The sequence below is a fragment of the Eumetopias jubatus genome, unplaced genomic scaffold (genome assembly GCF_037043125.1).
Source record: "Eumetopias jubatus isolate StellerSeaLion01/CBP00866 unplaced genomic scaffold, mEumJub1_p1.0 scaffold_15, whole genome shotgun sequence".
In the NCBI taxonomy this organism is placed as follows: domain Eukaryota; kingdom Metazoa; phylum Chordata; class Mammalia; order Carnivora; family Otariidae; genus Eumetopias; species Eumetopias jubatus.
Window position 1 is genome coordinate 58349662 of NW_028274821.1, and position 18654 is coordinate 58368315.

The 18654-nt window shown below is 46.9% G+C and overlaps 1 protein-coding gene and 1 non-coding gene across 3 annotated transcripts; one reads left to right on the top strand and one right to left on the bottom strand.

Moving 5' to 3' along the window:
• The first annotated feature begins 2113 nt into the window (after nucleotides 1-2113).
• Nucleotides 2114-9306, top strand: PHF24 (PHD finger protein 24). 2 transcript variants are annotated; one of them, XM_028115131.1, is made up of 7 exons: nucleotides 2114-2491; nucleotides 3140-3325; nucleotides 7375-7453; nucleotides 7779-7984; nucleotides 8328-8488; nucleotides 8793-8888; nucleotides 9210-9306. In XM_028115131.1, exons 1-7 carry the CDS (start codon nucleotides 2114-2116, stop codon nucleotides 9304-9306), a joined length of 1203 nt encoding a protein of 400 aa, XP_027970932.1. The 2 variants fall into 2 exon arrangements, with proteins under 2 accessions (XP_027970932.1, XP_087875133.1); XM_088019007.1 differs by having other exon boundaries at nucleotides 2364-2491; nucleotides 3205-3325.
• Nucleotides 9307-15504: 6198 nt separating this feature from the next.
• LOC114218293 (U6 spliceosomal RNA) lies at nucleotides 15505-15611 on the bottom strand. The gene has a single exon (XR_003611168.1). It is a non-coding gene; the product is annotated as a U6 spliceosomal RNA (small nuclear RNA).
• Nucleotides 15612-18654: the final 3043 nt, after the last annotated feature.

Below are 18654 nucleotides of genomic sequence, written 5' to 3' on the forward strand. Positions count from 1 at the left end.
GGGTAGAATTTAGTGATTCATCAGTTGCATATAACACCCAGTGCTCATTATATCAAGTGCCCTCCTTAATGCTCATCACCCAATTACCCCATCCCCCCCACCTCCCCTCAAGAAACCGCCAGTTTGTTTCCTATATTTAAGAGTCTCTTATGGTTTGCCTCCCTCTCTGTTTTCATCTTATTTTTCCTTCCCTTCCCCTGTGTTCTTCTGTTTTGTTTCTTAAATTCCACTTATGAGGGGTGCCTGGGTGGCTCAGTCGTTAAGCGTCTGCTTTGGCTCGGGTCAGGATCCCGGGTCCTGGGATTGAGCCCCGCATCAGGCTCCCTGCTCAGCGGGAAGCCTGCTTCTCCCTCTCCCACTCCCCCTGCTTGTGTTCCTTCTCTCACTTTGTCTCTCTCTGTCAAATAAATAAATAAATAAAATATTTAAATAAAAAAAAGTTCCACATATGAGTGAAATCATATGTCTTTCTCTAACTTATTTAGCTTAGCATAGTACCCTCTAGTTCTATCCACATCATTGCAAATGTCAAGATTTCATTCTTTTTGATGGCTGAGTAATATGCCATTGTATATATATTCTACATCTTATTTATCTTCTTTATCCATTCATCTGTTGATGGACATCTGGGCTCTTTCCATATTTTGGCTATTGTGGCCATTGCTGCTATAAATATTAGGATGCAGGAGTTGGCTGCTTAACTGACTGAGCCACCCAGGAACCCCCCAAAAAGGATTTTTTTTTAAGATTTTATTTATTTATTTGACAGAGAGAGACACAGCGAGAGAGGGAACACAAGCAGCAGGAGTGGGAGAGGGAGAAGCAGGCTCTCCGCTGAGCAGGGAGCCTGATGCGGGGCTCGATCCCAGGACCCTGGGACTGTGACCTGAGCCAAAGGCAGACACTTCATGACTGAGCCACTCAGGCGCCCCCCAAAAAGGATTTTTTAATCACAATTTATTAATTGTCCACTGAGGGGCGCCTTGGTGGCTCAGTCGGTTAAGTCAGGCTCTTGATTTCAGCTCCTGTCTTTTATTTCTATGATGAGTAGTTAGTACCTTATACATAGTACTGTTCAATAAGCCTTGATTATAATGGATTGAGAGCAAGGCTAAAATGGACTCTCCATTTCACTTTACTTAGAACACGCATTCGCCAGCTGAATTCCACTAAGACCCTTCAGGTTAGGAAATAGCAAACCAGTTTTGCAATATGCGATGTCATGCCCTCACTCTCCAGTGTTGTACCCTGGTACTGCAGAGGAAGAGCAGGGATAATGTTACTTCTTAACCCGTAAAGGTTTTATTGAACAGCTCAGAAAATCAAAAGAAAAAATGTGGGAGTAACATTAGTGAAGCCTTAAAAGTCTGAGAAGCACTTCAGAACTTAAAAATGGGCAGGTTGTCTGTGAAAGACAAACAGACCCACAAAGAAGCATAGCCAATTAGAGGGGGCAAAGGAGTGTTTGTGACCTTGACCATGTGGCTAGGTTGGTAGTTTCTTATCTAATTCAGGAATCCCCTAAAAATAGGAGTGCATTCACTCTGACTGAAAAAGTGAGAATTTGATGCGGATTATCCTGGATGCACTGTGCACAGCACTTATTGGAGGAGATTTTCTTCAATCAGAAGTCTGAAATGTATTGCTGTAGTCTTGCTTTAAGCTTTGGATCATCTCATGTGGCAGAGGAGAGACTTAGGCTCTGAAGTCTCCAACTATCTCCAGGGGCCTGGGACCCCTGGACCTAATTAACTTTGGGACAGCAAGAAATAAAAGAGATACCATTTCACATTTGTAGAATACTTTCCAGTCTACTAAGCACTTAATAAGCACATTTTCTAATGTTATCCTCATGACAGTCCTGTGAAGTGCACTGAGCAAATAGCCCTCATTTTACAAATAGGAAAACCAAAATCGCAAGGCCAGTCAGAAATAGAACCAGGGTCTTCTGACTCTTTAACAGGAGCTTCTCCATCCCACCATGCCACTGAGTTCCAGAAGAGGGAAAAACTATCTAATAATACTTGCCACTTAGATGAATGGTTGAAATTGATTGGCTTGACATGGTCAGCCATTGGCTGAATCTGGGCCTCTGCTTTTTGTTCACAGAGCCATGGGGGTGTTGATGTCCAAGCGGCAGACAGTGGAGCAGGTGCAAAAGGTGAGCCTGGCTGTGTCTGCCTTCAAGGATGGGCTACGGGACAGGCCTTCTATCCGACGCCCTGGTGAGCTTCCAGGGTCCCGCCGTGGCACAGTAGAGGGCTCTGTCCAGGAGGTACAGGAGGAGAAAGGAGCAGAGGCAAGTACCCCAGTGCTCCAAGAAGAGAGCAGTGTCAATCGTGCAGCTTGGGAGAGGCTCCGAGATGGGCGTGGAGTGGAGCCGGAGGAGTTTGACAGGACTAATCGTTTCACACCCCCTGCCTTCATCCGCCCCACCCGGAAGCTGGATGATGACAAGCCTCCTGATATCTGCTTGGAGCCCAGAGAACTTGTGAGTACCCAGTTAGGGCACAGTCCTCAAGTCTTAGACCTTCTGAGGATCAGGGAGGCCTGGGTATAGTTAAAGTGAGACTCAAAAAGAAAAAACTCTAGAAAAGTACAGTTGAGTGCAGAACAATCTTTGAATTTCTTCTACAAGAATAAAAATGTTACATCCTAGATTGGTCTTAGTGAAAGACTAGAGACAGTGGGTGATAAGGAATGACACCATGGGAGGTCTTTTGCCATCCGTCTCACTAAGGGATAGTAGTAGTCCCTGTAGGAGGCATTTGGAAATTTGTGGGCATTCAAGAAGGTCATCACTGGAGTTGCTACTGATTTTTGGTGCCAAGAAAACCAGGGGTGCTAAGTGCCCTGCAATGTCTGGGACAGTCTTTCAGAACAGATTATTTTTTTCCAAAAATGTTAGTAGCATCCCTGTTCAGAAAAATGGTCACAGAGACCTGAGCAGATGGAAGAGCTTGCTGGTTCTTGTCTTCCAGAGGGAAAGCTCTATCACCTTAACACAGGCTTCAGTTGGAATTGTTCCTCTGGGCTGCTCCAGGGATATTCAGCCCCATGTCGGTAACTCTGTGTTTCGTGGCCATAGGATCTTGCTGCCTACACTGGAAATGAATACACTATTTATTCTTTTTGCCAGGTTGTCAACGATGAGATGTGTGATGTCTGTGAAGTCTGGACAGCTGAGAGCCTCTTCCCATGCAGGATCTGCACCAGGGTTTTCCATGATGGCTGCCTGCGCCGCATGGGCTACATCCAAGGAGATAGTGCAGCGGAGGTGACCGAGACAGCCCACACAGAAACTGGCTGGAGCTGCCACTACTGTGTAAGCCTTGACTGCAGGGACTATGGGCTGCCGCACCGCAGGGAACTTGGCACTTTTCTGGAGACCCAGTCTAAGAACACTGGTTTCTAGGCAGTGACCTAAAAGAGTTTTCCAATAGTAGATACTGGGATCCTCAAACTTGGTCAGGCTTTCTCTACCTCAGTACTATGACATTTTGGACACAGTAATTTTTTTTGTGGGGGATGTGTGCAATGTAGTATGTTCAGCAGCATCCCTGGCCTCTACCCCATTAGATGTCAGTAGCACCCACCCCCAGTTGTGATGACCAAAAATGTCTCCAGATATTACCCAGTGTGTCCTAGGGGAACAAAACTCACCCCAACTGAGAAACACTGAGCTAGAGGAATCAATGGTTAGGATGAGGCCTAATTACTCAATAGTAATTGTGCTTGGAATAGTGCTTTCTCTAATAGTCTTTAGTTGTCATTTATTGTACTCATCTGAAAAATCATCCTAACCAGCTTGCTTCCAACAGGGATAGGTTCTAACATAGTAACACTTCTTAGTCCTAAGATCATCACTTGGCCTACCACCTAACTCTTAGGATGAAGAACTTCATCTCTAAAGTGATCATTATGTAAATTAAATATCAAAGGTCTGTTGATTCAGAACTTTGCAAATTATATATATAAATGCCTTCCAACTTTTTTTAAGATTTTATTTATTTATTTGACAGAGAGCACAAGCAGGGGGAGCAGCAGAGGGAGAGGAAAAAGCAGACTCCCCAGGAAGCTGGATGCGGGGCTCTGTCCTGACTGAGCCAAAGGCAGACAGACACCTAACCCACTGAGCCACCCAGGCACCCTGCCTTCCAACTTTTAAAAAGACAAAAGCCAGATTCTTATCCATTTCTCAGTACATCTGAATAGAATGTAAATCTTGCTTTATTCGAGGTGCCCGGTGGCTCAGTCGTTAAGCGTCTGCCTTCGGCTCAGGTCATGAGGTCCTGGGATAGAGCCCCACATCGGGCTCCCTGCTCTGCGGGAAGCCTGCTTCTCCCTCTCCCACTCCCTCTGCTTGTGTTCCCTCTCTCGCTGTGTCTCTCTCTGTCAAATAAATAAAATCTTTAAAAAAAAAAGTCTTGCTTTATTGGTCTGTTATCCTGCAGATATCTTCTAAGGAACATCTCAGCAGACTTCCCCCTCTTCTTCCTACTGCCTGGAAGAAAGCAAAGATGTGCCACTTTCTAACAAATATCACTTTATCTATGGCTTGTCTATAAAATCAAGTATAGAACAGTTATTCCCAGCCACTTACACACCTTTTCCCCAGCTGAAGTATGTCACAGTAGACCCTGCTCTACACACCATCTTCTCTAGTCACCACCCCTCCAAACACCAGCCTTTTCACTCACAGCAACTCTGCCCTGCAGTGTGCTGCTGATGTGTGGGCCCCAGCTGAAGGTATCTCCTTCCTAACCCTTCCTGGCTTTCTGTCACAGTCCTACCATCATTACTACCACATGCCAGACTTTTTACAAAGGTTTCTTCCAAGCTCCTCCCCTTTCTTCCCTTCCCAGCCAGGCTTTTTGAAAAGATTCCATCATCTCCTAGTGGCTCCTCAACCACCTGTAATTCAGCTTCTGCATCTGTCATTCTGCTGGATGGGTTCTTTCTAAAGTCACCAATGACCTGACTGTCAAGTCTATGACCTTTTCTCAGGCATCTTCTTACTTGGCCCCTGTGAGGTATTTAGCACTCCCTTATTGCCTCCTCTTTTTGGGGGGATTTAAGTAGTTATGAGAATTATTATGTAAAATAAGGAAATTAGAGAAAATAGAAAATCAGTAAAGTCCCATCATAGTTGTATCACCACTGTTAACATTACCTTCTACGTTGTGTAACTCTCTTTTCTCGGCTTCCAGTACTCCCTACTGATTCTCCTCCTACCTTCTTCTCTGACCATTCTGAGTGCCCTTAGTTAATTTCTTCTCACAGTCCTAAATGCTGATCTTCCTTGGGGTTCTGTTGTTAACACTCTTCTTTTCTGATACACACTCTCTCCCTGGGTTATTTCATGTACTTCAGTGGCTATAGCGACCATCTAAACACAAATGATTCCCAAACCTGTGTGTCCAGACCTAAATTTCTTGTCTCTTGGATTTACATCCATCTTGATGCCTCATGGGTACTTCACATCACCATGACCCAAAATGAACTCTTTTCCCTGAAACCTGTTCTCTCTAAATTTCTTACCTCTGTGAACAGTAATACCACCCCTCCAGTTACCAATACCAGCTCATTCCTCTCCTTCATCCCTCACATCCAGTAAGTTAGCAGGTCCTACTGATCTACCTATTAATACCTCTCAAATCTCTTCTCTTTTCCATTCTCACGTCTTAGGTCAGCCATTCATCTTTTCTTACCCGCACTATAGCAACAGCTAACTAACTGTTCTCCATGTTTCTAGACTTTGCCTCTCTGATTCATTTTCCACACAGCAAAGATCTGACTGTGGCACTACATATGCCCTTAAAAACCATTCAGTCAGCCACCTCGGTGGCTCAGTCGGTTAAGCGTCCAACTCTTGACCTCAGCTCAGGTCATGATCTCAGGGGTCATGAGTTCAAGCCGCACATTGGGCTCCACACTGGGTGTGGACCCTACTTAAACATTTGGTGACTCCCCTTTGCCCTCAGAATAAAAGCCCATTTGAAGGGCTCACTAATGGGCATTTGAGGCACTTCACAGTCAGGCTTCTGCCTACTTCTCCCTTATCTTTTGTCATTCCTCTCTACTCTCCCTCCACACACATACACACACACCCTACACTCCAGCCCCACTGAACATTTCACAGTGTTACACCCCACTGTGCCCAGCATATACCAAGTGCTCAATAAGTGTTATTGAAAGAATTGAGTTCTTTATGAAATCTATAAACGAATACTCATGAAATGTCTGTTCCTCTTCTTTGCTGGTATTTTAAGAGAGGAAAATAACCTACTAGAAAGAATCTTTGACAGCTTAAAGACTATAAGACTGTAAATTAGTATTAATAAAATAACATATTACTGCTGTTTTGGAATTAAAATTTCTGTGGCACCACAAAAAACTCATTTGGTTTTAGGAACTTCATCATGATGGCATCTCTTTCAAAACCATTCTGGATTATTTAAAATAATACAGCCTACTAGGAGCAGAGTTAGAATTAAACTTATTTTTTAACTGAAATACTCTTTGAGCACAATCTAACATAGAAGCCAAATACATAAAATGAATAAAGATGGAGCTGCTGTGGTTGACGGAGCTGGGGATTCACAACTATGCCCACTCATTAGTCCCCTTTTCCCTTGCAGCAGCTTCCCAAGGCACTTCCGAGGATTCCTTAGGGTATCTCAAAGAATAATTTTTTTTTAAGATTTTATTTATTTATTTGACAGAGAGATAGCGAGAGCAGGAACACAAGCAGGGGGAGTGGGAGAGGGAGAAGCAGGCTTCCCACGGAACAGGGAGCCTGATGTGGGGCTTCATCCCAGGACCCTGGGATCATGACCTGAGCCGCAGGCAGCCGCTTAATGACTGAGCCACCCAGGTGCCCCTCAGAGAATAATTTTAAAACTACTGTTTAGTAAAAAGGTCTCAGGTCTAGAATCAGGATACCTGGCTTCTGGAGAAGATTCTGCTCCAGAGTTGAGTAACTCTGAGCAAATCCTTTCCCCTTTCTGGGGCTTCAGTCTCTTTGATTATGATTAGAGGCTGGGATTAGATGATCCCAGAATTACCTTCAAGTTGAAATACAATTTCCATGCTTCTTGATCTTGGCCTTTCTCTCTTACTGGTCTATATGGCCACTGACTCAGATCTTTCTTTTTTTTAAAGATTTTATTTATTTATTTGACAGAGAGAGACACAGCGAGAGAGGGAATACAAGCAATGGGAGTGGGAGAGGGAGAAGCAGGCTTCCCGCGGAGTAGGGAGCCCGATGTGGGGCTTGATCCCAGGACCTGGGATCATGACCTGAGCCGAAGGCAGAAGTCCAACGACTGAGCCACCCAGGCGCCCCTCAGATCTTTCTTTTTTTTTTTTCAGGATAATCTCAACTTGCTGCTAACTGAGGAGGAAATGTACAGCCTCACAGAGACCTTTCAGCAGTGTAAAGTCATTCCTGGTAAGGCTGGACAGTGCTGCCAGATGGAGAGCGGCTGGCACATTTTTCCTCCATACTTTTTAGGACAAACCATAAAAGGAGTATGCTGGAATTTGGAGAGTAGGGGTAAATAGGTCCCTGTTCCCGAGCTGTTGGCCACCAGGGGCACCCACACACCCGCCCATCTTCCCCACCCACCACAGCCTGAGTTATCCTGGCTATGGGAGACAAAGACTCCACGAAAGCTATGGATGTAGGGGTTCTGGAGGGTATTCTAAAAGCAAATGGAGGTGCCCCAGAGGCTGAGGAAAGGGTGGGCTTGGCTAGTATGGGGTGCCTCCCACAGATTGCTCCCTGACACTGGAGGACTTCCTGCGCTACCGCCACCAAGCAGCAAAGCGGGGGGACAGTGACAGGGCTCTAAGCGAGGAGCAAGAGGAGCAGGCAGCCCGCCAGTTTGCAGCCCTGGACCCTGAACATCGAGGACACATAGAGTGGCATGACTTCTTGTCCCATGAGTCCCTCCTACTTCTGCAGCAATTGCGTCCCCAGGTGAGGGCCAGCCGGGGTGAATGTCTATGGGCTACTGGGTGGCAGAGACCTAGGAAGCATGCTGGGCAGGTTGGAGGAGCACTAAGTACTGTCTTAGCAGGGACCATAGAAGGAAAGGGCTCACATTCCACCCAGTGACAGGTGATCCAGTGCCTAAGCTGGGCAAACTGCCCAAGGAAGATTGATTTGCACTGGACCCAACTGCAAATGTCAATGCTACCAGAAAGGCTCTGGGCAGCTTCAAAGGGAGGCTGCAGAGATGGTAATGGAGGTAGGATTCTCTATGGCTTGACATTTTACAAAATATTTTCACCTCCAAGATCTTAACTTGTCTCTTCCCCAGAACTCTCTGTTAAGGCTTCTGACAGTGAAAGAGCGGGAGCGAGCCCGGGCCACCTTCCTAGCCCGGGGCAGCGGGAGCACTATCAGTGAGGCAGAGTGCCGTGGAGCCCAGCACTCTTGGTTCTGCAAACACCTTGCAGAGGCTCCTTCCTGCAGTGTCAGGTCTGTTCTCTACCAATCCCTGCCCCCACTCACATGCCCTCCTCCTTTTTCCATGCCAAATGGCCCTTGGTATGAAAGGTACCTCTCGGTTTCTTCTGTCAACAGACAGGAGAGGAGCTTCCTGTGCATTAGACAAAGGACACTGCCTCTTATTGTTCAAGGCATAGGGCATCCTCTACTCCAAACTGTCAGCCATGTCAGAAAAGTGTGGACGTGCATATCTGAGCCATGGGTTCCCCAGAGTTTGGGAGGGGCCGGACCTTTCATTTTCCCACTCCTAACCACATATCCTTGTGTCCAACAGCATCAGCCATGTGGGTCCCATAGCAGACAGCAGCCCAGCCAGCAGCAGCAGCAAGAGTCAAGACAAGGCTCTGCTGCCCACAGAGCAGGAGTCCAGGTGAGTAGGATCCCTTCACTGGGCTGTCTGCACTCCTGACTCTTCAACACACACAAGTGGGCATTGCCCACTGCTACCCCAAAACAGCAAGTGCATATCCCAGAAACCAGGCTCCAAAAATGTCCATTTGACCCAAGATCTATAGGGTCAGCCGGCTGGACTGTCCATGTGGAAGCACAGCCAGCCATACCTATGTCAGCCAAAAGCCAGGGCTTACCTGAGCTTTGCCCGGCTTAAGCCGTACTGCCACTGGGATCAGTTCTCATGAGCATCCAGGCTCTACAGCCAACCTCACAAACCTGTTCTTTGCTCCCACTCCAGATTTGTGGACTGGCCTACCTTTCTGCGGGAGAATGTTGTCTACATCTTGGCTGCTCGCCCCAACAGTGCAGCAATTCATCTGAAACCCCCAGGATAGCATGGAGCAGAGAAGCTCAGTTCAGAGACAGTGGTCTCCCTCCTCTCCTTTTTCTCTTTCCCTCTTTCCCCACCATCCTCTGGTACTGAGACTTGTGGGGATGGAGTACTGCCAGCATCTCAATTTGACACTAAGCTTTATGGAACTGAAATCACTGCGCCCCTCACAACAGAGGCAATATATGCATTGCTGCAGGGAAAAGCCCTGAGAGCTGTGGCAGTATCCACTCTTGGACCCATCCCCCCAGCCCTCACATCCTAGACTAGACCTGCCACTGCACACATATGTGTGCACACACACACACATACACATATGCCTAGCTGTCCATGCCCACAGAGACCTGGTTCTTCTTGGTTGAAAAAGGACCAAAGGTCCTTTGTGAAGCTCCTGGTGTAGATGAGAGGGGTCTCTATTCACTCCTTCTATTGGCCAGTTCTGATTTCCAATAGACAAGTCTCTGGCCAAGTGATTCTTAATAATAGGGCATCAGACTCACATGCTGTCCTAGAGATGCTGATAGGCTCCCTCTTCCTCAGTTGCAAATCCCTTCTGTGGTGAGCCACTGTTCTGGTAGGTATGTGCTATGTCCCTCAGGTATGTTGGGGTGGGAAAGTTACTGAAAACCACCACTGCACTTCAGCCTCTGTTTATTTAAATTCTAATTTCTAGTGACAGAGAAGGCAACTAGTCTATGGAGTGAGTCTTAATTAGAAGAAGGGAAGGCAGCCCCTCCCAGGAACCCAGGATTCTAGGAACATCTCATCCAGGTCTTTCAAGTCCAAAAGTCTTTAGGAGAACAGTCAAAAACCAAGATGAGCCATCCTGGCCCCTGTTTTACAGATGGGAACACATGGCCCAGAGCCCAAAGGGCCTGAATGGAATAAGTATGATCGCAGGAGTCACAGCCCTCTGTATTAGATGCTTTACCCAAGTCAACTACCACAGAGACCTGAAGCCTGATCTCCAATGAGGACAAGGTTTGGATGGAAAATGAGAGGAGAAGTCTCATGATTTTCCATCTTTCCACCTCAGCCCAAACGTAGACCTAGAAGAGCGTGCCATTGTATGGAGAACAAGAGCCAGCCTCTTTCACAGCCCAAGAAAGAGCAGCAAGGACTCCTTTCAACCACCCTGACAAGCTGGAGCCAAGAAGAGGATTTGCATCTCAGCTCTCTTTCTTTCTCTCTCTCTCTTTCTTTCTTTCTTTTTTTTTTTTTTTTTTTGCATCTCACCTCTTCAGCAGAGAAAGCCCCAGCAAAGCTTCACAGAAGGTTCATCCTTCTCCCCCTCACTGAGATATGGCCTGAGTTGCTGCTTCTCCCTGCTGCTCACTACATGTCTTTCCCCACCAAGCCTGGTCTCTAAGTCCCAGCTGTCCCCCCTAAGTTCTCATTAAGTTCTCAAGTCACTGCGTGTTGTGGGTCAGCCCTGGCCCTGGAATCTAGGTTCTGTTTCCAATCTGAATACTAGAGAGGGGGGTTGGTTCAGTCATGTTAAAGCTAATATAGCTCCATTGCTCAAGGCACTTGTACTGAATTGGGTGCTAACAGAAGAAGTAGCATACAGCTCAGTGTTGAGATGCTCAGAGGAAAGTGGGGAGCTGCAACCAGGGTTGTGGTAACAACACCTTTTGTAGAAACTGCCTGACCTAGAACAGGTTGTGAAGTTTCGGGGGTTGGATTTTTCAGGTCTAAAATGAAGCAGACAGAAGATGAATCTGGCTGGGTTCACGTGTATGGCCCTGAACATTTCAAAACAAAAACAGCTTTTTGTAAATACTGCTTAGCCATATTCCCAAGACTGATCAGTAAGAGGGGCTGTTGTTCAGTTTAGCAAACTGAACACAAAAGTGAAAGCACATGACTCTTGGGTCCAAGGACTGCCTCTGAAGCAGCCAGACCTGGGGTTTTACACGGAAAAAGATTAAAGCACATTCAGCACAGGGGCTCTTGCTTACTCTCCTGGTCAATCACCTTGTATGCCAATGGCCTCAGGCTGCTGGATCTCACAGATAGGGCATTTTGAGTAGAGACAAGCTCTGGGCTTTGTCTGAACAGCTTTTTTCTCCTGCCTCGTCATCAGTAATAGGGACTGGAAATCTATCTTGTTCCCTGATTCTTCACAGACAAGGTGATGCCTACCTCTCTGGAGCTGCAGCTTCTAGCTTTCTGTGGATGAGTGGTAAAAGACCATGGGCCAGATGCATCTCAGGGCCTGGCAAAGCAGTATTTCTTTCATGGTAGGATCAGGCCCATTTGGGACTATTCCTCTTCCTATTCCAAGACAGCAAGTTTCCTTGGTAAGGGCATGCTACAGAGGGCCCAGAGGACCCCAGTGTAGAGTTCCCAGTCCACAAGAATCCTAAGATGCAGAAAAGCTTGGAGGAGCAACTGGCCTCTTCTCCATTAGGCATCTAGTTTTTTACCAATGAAAAGATTCCCTTGCTCCCCCAGACCAGAGTTGTAAAAGCCCCACCCCAGCCCCCGTCTGGGATCTCCCTCTGCAGTGTTCTAATCCATGGAGCCCCTCTGCAGTACATACGAAAATGTTCAAACTTTTATAAACCAAGTGAAGCCCATTCCCTTTACTTTTCATCAAGCCTTTCCATCACTGTGACTATCTGAAATTCTGCCAAGTACAAAAAGCAGTGTCTGACTCTAAGGGTTTGAGAAAATGTTCTAGTCATTTCTTCTTGGCTACCCAGAATTGAAATCAATCTTATTATAAACACCACCCACTCCACCCACTATCAACAGAGATTAGGGTTTCTCCTCCGAAGACTCCTTGCCCTAAGCCTATTTTTCACCCAACACCCCTCTTCCCTATGCTCAGATTTAAAGACAGGGGCATCTGGATGTCATCCAGACACAGTGGAGCTGCAGGGACAGAAAGTAAGCTGAGGCAGTTAGCTGTGGCTACATAACCTCTCCAGGGCTGCTCTGTGGCTTCCTCTCCTGAGACCAGCCTTCCTCAACAGAGGTAGGCTCTGCTTTTGAGCAGTGGCCCCTTTGGATCCCAGAGATGGAGCAGTTCCCTTGCTCCCAGGTACTGACCCACTCTCAAGTGCTTTTCTTCCTTTGAGAACAGCCAAAGCCATGAGCACATTGCCTCTTCCCACCTTCAGCCTAAGTGATTGGGGCTAAAGGGCAGACATGCCTTTTTAGCCCTGGTGCTCCCTATGGGATGTCACCCTGGCCTTATTTGAGTGGCCAGATCTGGGAGTTCCCCTATTCCTATCACTAACATTGGAGGTACAGAATCAAACTGCCTGGGAAGAGGGCAGCTCTCTGGGGTGTGAGCCCAGGATTGTGCCTATGCCTCTTGGTCTGAAGCACAACCTCAACCATTGCAGGTCTCATGGCTTCAGTAAGAGTGGTGCAAGGAAGCCCTAAGAAGGAAGCTCAGCAGAAGCTGTATGGCAGGGCCTCAGGCTAGCCATGACCACCCCAGAGCCAAGAATAACCTCCAGGCAGGACTGGTAGCAGGCTCTAGTGATCCTATAAGCATGACCCCTTCAAACTAGCAGAGTAAAGGCAGGTATATACTTGGCACTAAAAGAACAACTGGATGTCAGAACAATATCCTGGTAGCACCAGTACCATAACCCCTTTTCACTCCTCAATTTACAGTGGAATAAAATTGCTACTTTCCCAGTGCCACTTAGTTTGAATTTGCCCAGATCTCTCTCCAGGCCCCTGGCTGCAGCTCAGACAACAGAGAACTGGATGGAGAATGGAAAATATTAATGCATCATACCTGTTCCCTATAGCTCAGTCCTGGAGTGTGGTAGGACTGGGTATTTCCCCTGCTGTTACTTTCCTGCTGCCACTGCTTTTGGCAACCTTAAAAGGAAAGAAAAGAAACAGGTAACAGAATTTCCACTAGACCCAACTAGCATTAAGGAAAACCTTCCCTCTGAGCCACATGACCTGATGACCCAGATTGTGGACAGCGTGTCACATCTGGTCTGGGCTAGTGACTAAGAAGTCCAATCACATTCCAATTTGTATAGCATGGGTTGGCATAACCATAGATGAGAATGTCAAGGTATAAGCAGCAAGGCCTTTCCATATCCATGTGAAATAAGAGCCTTCAAACGTATGCTCCTTTAAGAGATGACTGATGATCTGTCTCCCAGCCAAACATAAGCTTGTGAGGGCAGTTCTGAGAACACTCAAGTAAGTGGAAGGGTCCAATGCCCTCTGGTCCCTCATGCCCTTCCTATGTTCTTTTCTGCGGAAGGTAACTTGACAGTAAGCTGAGGGGAACATCCCCAAGCCCTGTCTTCGCACCAGTACAGCTGCATGCTCCTCTCCATGGCTCAGCCTTCACTCTTGAAGGAGCTGATGCTCCCAGAGGCTGGGCACAGTGGAAATCATAATAAAGAGATTGCGATGCTACTTTGGCTTCCTTCTTCCTGTTATTTGGGGCACCTGCTGAGTTTCTGTGTGGTTTCCTATCATTAGCCAATTCCTGAATCTAAGAGCTGCTTGGCCTCCAGGAAGAATGCAATACACTGGCTGTTTCTAGAGCTTTCCTGGTGCTGACCTTCCCAAGAATCAAGTGATGGGTGGGAGGAGGCAGGGGTTCCACCATGGACACAGAGGGGGAAATGAAAGCACTGAAGAGAGAAGCCAGAATTTTCTAAGAAACTGAGGAAGAGGTAAGGCCTCCGAGCTATCTGCGATGTATTCCACCACCACCACAACCAGGGGCCAGTTTTAACACATTTCTCCTCCCAATCCCTGCTGGGTGACAAAGTAGGGAAGCTAGCTGGCTATGTTTTCTCCTGGTCTTCTGGGTCTTTCTTGGTAGAGAATTTCCTCCCCATTTTTGCAATGTTTTAATGTGATATGATAGAGTTGGGTAAACTAAGGTCAAGAGAAGCTTTTCAGAGGACTGTGAAATCCCCCTTTCATTACCTTTACCTGATAAGAACAGAGCCAGTACCTATAGGTAGGAAAGTATCTCTAGAGTGTGGATCAGTGGTGTATAGACTTACCTCTAAACCATAGGGGCCCCAAATACAAATCATTGCTAATATTTTTGAGCAGTTACTATGCACTGGGCAGTTCTAAGTGCTTTACATAAAATCGTCTTCAAAAAACAACCCCGAGGTTTGTATTATAGATGAGAAAAGTGAGGAATAGAGGCTGAGAGTTTCTCAAGGTTACACAGTCACATAGGAAGCAGGGGAACCAGGTAGTCTGGCTTCAGTGCCCATGTTCTTAACTACTTTATTGTGCTGCCTGTCAGGGTACACCTCAAGGAAACAGCTGCTGTGTAGTCTAGCATATCCCCTTTCCACCCTGGGAGCAGAAACATAAGCAGCCAGTCCTGTAGCCATGTCACAGGATTTCTTACAACCTGCACAACTCACCCCATTCACTCACATGGCTCCCGTACCTCTCCTCCCCAGAATTTTCAAATGGAGGTCCATCAGGCTCAGGACAGCTTGAGATCTTAAGGGTCCCTTCTGTCTCCAATTTCAATGAAGACCAGCATTAGGAGAGAAAAAGAGACATAAAAGCTGGGCCTCTGTGGACTCTAGTGAAAAGCAAGGTTTCCCCACCCTCAGTCTGGCAATCCTGATGAATTTTCGGTCCTCTGAGGATTGTTCCTCCTCCTGCCACTTGTTCCCAGGGCTGGCTAGAGCCTCGGTTCCACACAAACTTCCACTCACCCTGCCCTGCTCTGGCTCAAGTGTACTCCTCTTATCTCTAGAGGAAGTCATTGCTCAAAGGGGAAAGACTAGCTGCTAAACTTGCTAAACCTGGAATAGAGTTCTCTCTCCCACCCCACCCAAAGGGTTGCTTGGAGTTTGACCTTGCTGAACTTGTTTCCTCATCTGTAAAAGTCTGGGAAAACAATTCCTGTCCTATCTCCTGGGCTGACAGTCAAGTGAGGACAGAATTAGTTTGGTAAGAGGAAAGAGTTTCATACACTATAAGGCATTAAGTGAGCAGCAAGGATTTCTGGCCCTATCTACAAGCTGTGCATGTATCATCTTCCACCCACCCACAATCACAGGCATAGCCGGGGGTACCGCTAATGGCCTCTGTCCACAGTGCTGAAGTCACAGCTGAGACAGTGGGATATCTTCAGTCCCTCTTTTTTTTTTTTCTTTTTTGGTAATATACTAATTTATTCATATATACATTCACTTTACATTATTACATTTTGACATTCATCAAAACCAAAAATACAGTACGCTTCATGAATTTGCATGTCATCCTTGTGCAGGGGCCATGCTAATCTTCTCTGTATGGTTCCAATTTTAGCATATGTGTTGCTGAAGCAAGCACTTCAATCCCTCCTGTCCCACCTTTAAGTAAACATAAATGCAGAGATTTCCAAGCCCAAGGATTGTTCTAAAACGCAGAAGGTATTGCAAAAAATGTTTGTTTCATTTATTTCAAGTATCTTTGTTTTTAAAATAAATACAATACTCCTTTCAAAATCGTAACATTTGGGCAATTGTACATTTGTAACATTGTACAAATGCGCAAGATGTGATCCAGCAGCTCAGGAAGAGGGGGTTATGGTCTTCACTTGATATGGAGGAACAGTATGAGGTAGCTACCAAAAAACTGATGTAAGGTGAGGCTATGTAGGAAGAAGGTCAGAGTCAGATGAGAGAGGCAGGCTGGCTCATTTGTACACTGCACCAGCACTCCTAGAAAAAGCTAATCAGAGTCAGGCACCATGAATTGAAACCCAGCCAGTGTAGCATGGTCTTAGGGGCTAGAATGGAACAAGGCAGAGAAGGAACCCATGAAGGCCTGAGAGACGTCTCATCCTGGAGAGGAGCAGACTTGAGGGATGTAGATGGCTGATGCCTGACAGATGGGACTGATGAGGTCAATGTGACCTCAAAGACAGAGCTAAGACCAAAGGTGGAGGAGAGGCAGATTTTTGCTCAATAGGACCAAAAGGTAACTGGATACCAGGGAAGGTAGTGAAGCTGTATAAGTATATGACAGAAATGTTGAGTTGGGGGTAGGATGCCTTACCAGGTATACAGTCCTCTTGAGATTTGTGATGTCTGTAAATGGTTAAGCACCTTCTGGTGTATGCCCAGCCCTGAGCCCAGCTGAGCTAGAGGCAGAGTCAAGATTGTACAGACCCACGTGACCACAAAACATTAGAATAACTGGGTTGGGAAAGTTAATTTCTTTAGTTCAACCTCACAGACCGACTGTTGTGCCTCCAGCTCTGGGTCGTGACCTGAGAGAAAAGAGCCAAGATCTCAATACACCTGACTTCCCCTTCCCAGATGGGCTCCGGAAGGCCTGCCTCTAGAACCTGATGTTGCACGCCCTCTGCTGGTCATTTCTAGCACTATCCTCTCACTCCCAAGGCAAGAAATAACCCCTTTGAACACTACTACTGGTCAGTGTAGGTTTAGATCGGGTGAGTACCAAGGAGTTAGATCGCTGGTCAGTGTCCAATCAGTGAACAGGATCAGAACTGAATCTGCAGTTGAATTCAAGTAAGATTAGGGCTCATCCATGTCTAGAAAGGACTTAGGCTAAGGTTGAGTTTGGGGAACTGTCTGGTCTAGGACTAAGGCCAAGGTCAGTGTCTCAGGTGAGGTCAAAGTTGGCACTCAGTGTGGAACTGAATTCTGGGTCCAAGTGTCAGCATGAAATATATCCAGGTGAGATGCTAAGAGTCTGACCTCAGGAAGGAGTCAGTCTGCATCCAGGGGTCAATGTAGCATTCCTATCCAAGGTGAAATCATCAGGTAATAAGCACCAGCCACAGGAGAACTCAAGCAGAGACATTGCTAGGGGAGAAGTATAAGGGTTGGAGGACAGAATGAAGTAGTCACTAATTTCTAAGAGCCTCCCAACTTTAAAGATGGTAAAGGGCAGGCTAGAGCCACAGTCGCCTCAGAAGGTGGATCCCTATATTCCAGTTCCAACTTCCTGTGAAAGCCCCCCCACAAGAGTATTGCCACATACAAGTCATAGGTACAGTTTGGGGACAGGAGAGGTCCAAGGACCTGTCCTGTCACTGCAGAGAGCTGGCATCTGTGGGGGTAGTCTTCCTCCCCCCCCTCCTGTTCTCTTGTTTCTACTGGCAACAGGGCTTAGCAGCCTCCCACACCTAGATCTTAGCAACCATGGGAGCCCCTGGCAACTGCTGCCATGGTGACAAGACAGGGAACTAAGAATGGGCTGGGGTGGAGCACTTCCTCTGGAGCCTTCAGGATATGTGCAAGATAGGGGGCTCCCCCTCCCATACACAGTCTGAGAGGGAACATGTGCTCCTGTGTAAACGCCTCCTCACTGGCACCCGCCCCTGCCCCTGCCCCCGGGTTCCGGTTCCCTCAGGGTGAGAAAATGAGGGACACCTAGGGTTATGACGTCTCCATAGGAAGGGAGGGGAATGCAGGTGCTGAGAACTGATATGATCACGGATTCATGCATGCCCTGGCAGTCAACATGTCAATATCCATGACGCTGTTCATCATGTAGACACAGACCTACATAGTCATTTAATCACACATGTATATCAACACAAAATCACATACACAACAAATAAAACAGAATCAGGCATATTACCACACAAAAATATCACACAGATATACTCTCACTTACAAATCACACTACAGATACAACAGTACAAATAACTCCCAATCAGACTTGAACATCAAACAGATGCACTCACACATCCAGGTATCTGTGAACATACAGAGTAACAGTTAACTTTGCTGAGCAACAACTACATACCAAGCTCAGAACTACATGCATAGCATGTGTTACCTTAATTAACCCTCAGAACAACCCTAGGAGGTACTGCTCTTTTCTATACCCTTGAGACAAAGATAGAAATGAGGCACAGATGTGGCAAGTGACCTCACAAGGTCAACAGAGCCTACATTCTTACACCTATGCCACACTGTGCACCCTGCTTCCTAATGCACACCTGATACCCGGGCAATAGTACACGGTGGAAATAGAGAACCCAGCAGACAGTGGAATCCATGCCACCAGCACCTGAAGGCATGGCCCTGCACCCCCGAAGTTCTAAGCCCAGAGTATAGCATTAGCAGGGACCAGGTAAAGGGCCAATGACTAAACTCTCTGCCCCCGTGCTAGCACAGGCAAGGCTGGAGGAGGCAAAATAGATAGAACTGGAATAGGAAGTAGAACCACCCACAGCCGGGGCCCCCATGAGTCTGGAGGTGGCAGAGTGAGATCCCCCAGATCAAAGTAGCCAGCACCTGTCCTGAGCCTCGTCATCCTACCTTGCTCATCTCCATGTCACACTACTATTCCATTCCTCCATCATCCCATCTCCCCTCCCTTCTAGTCTTTGCTCCCCACTTCTCCTTCCATT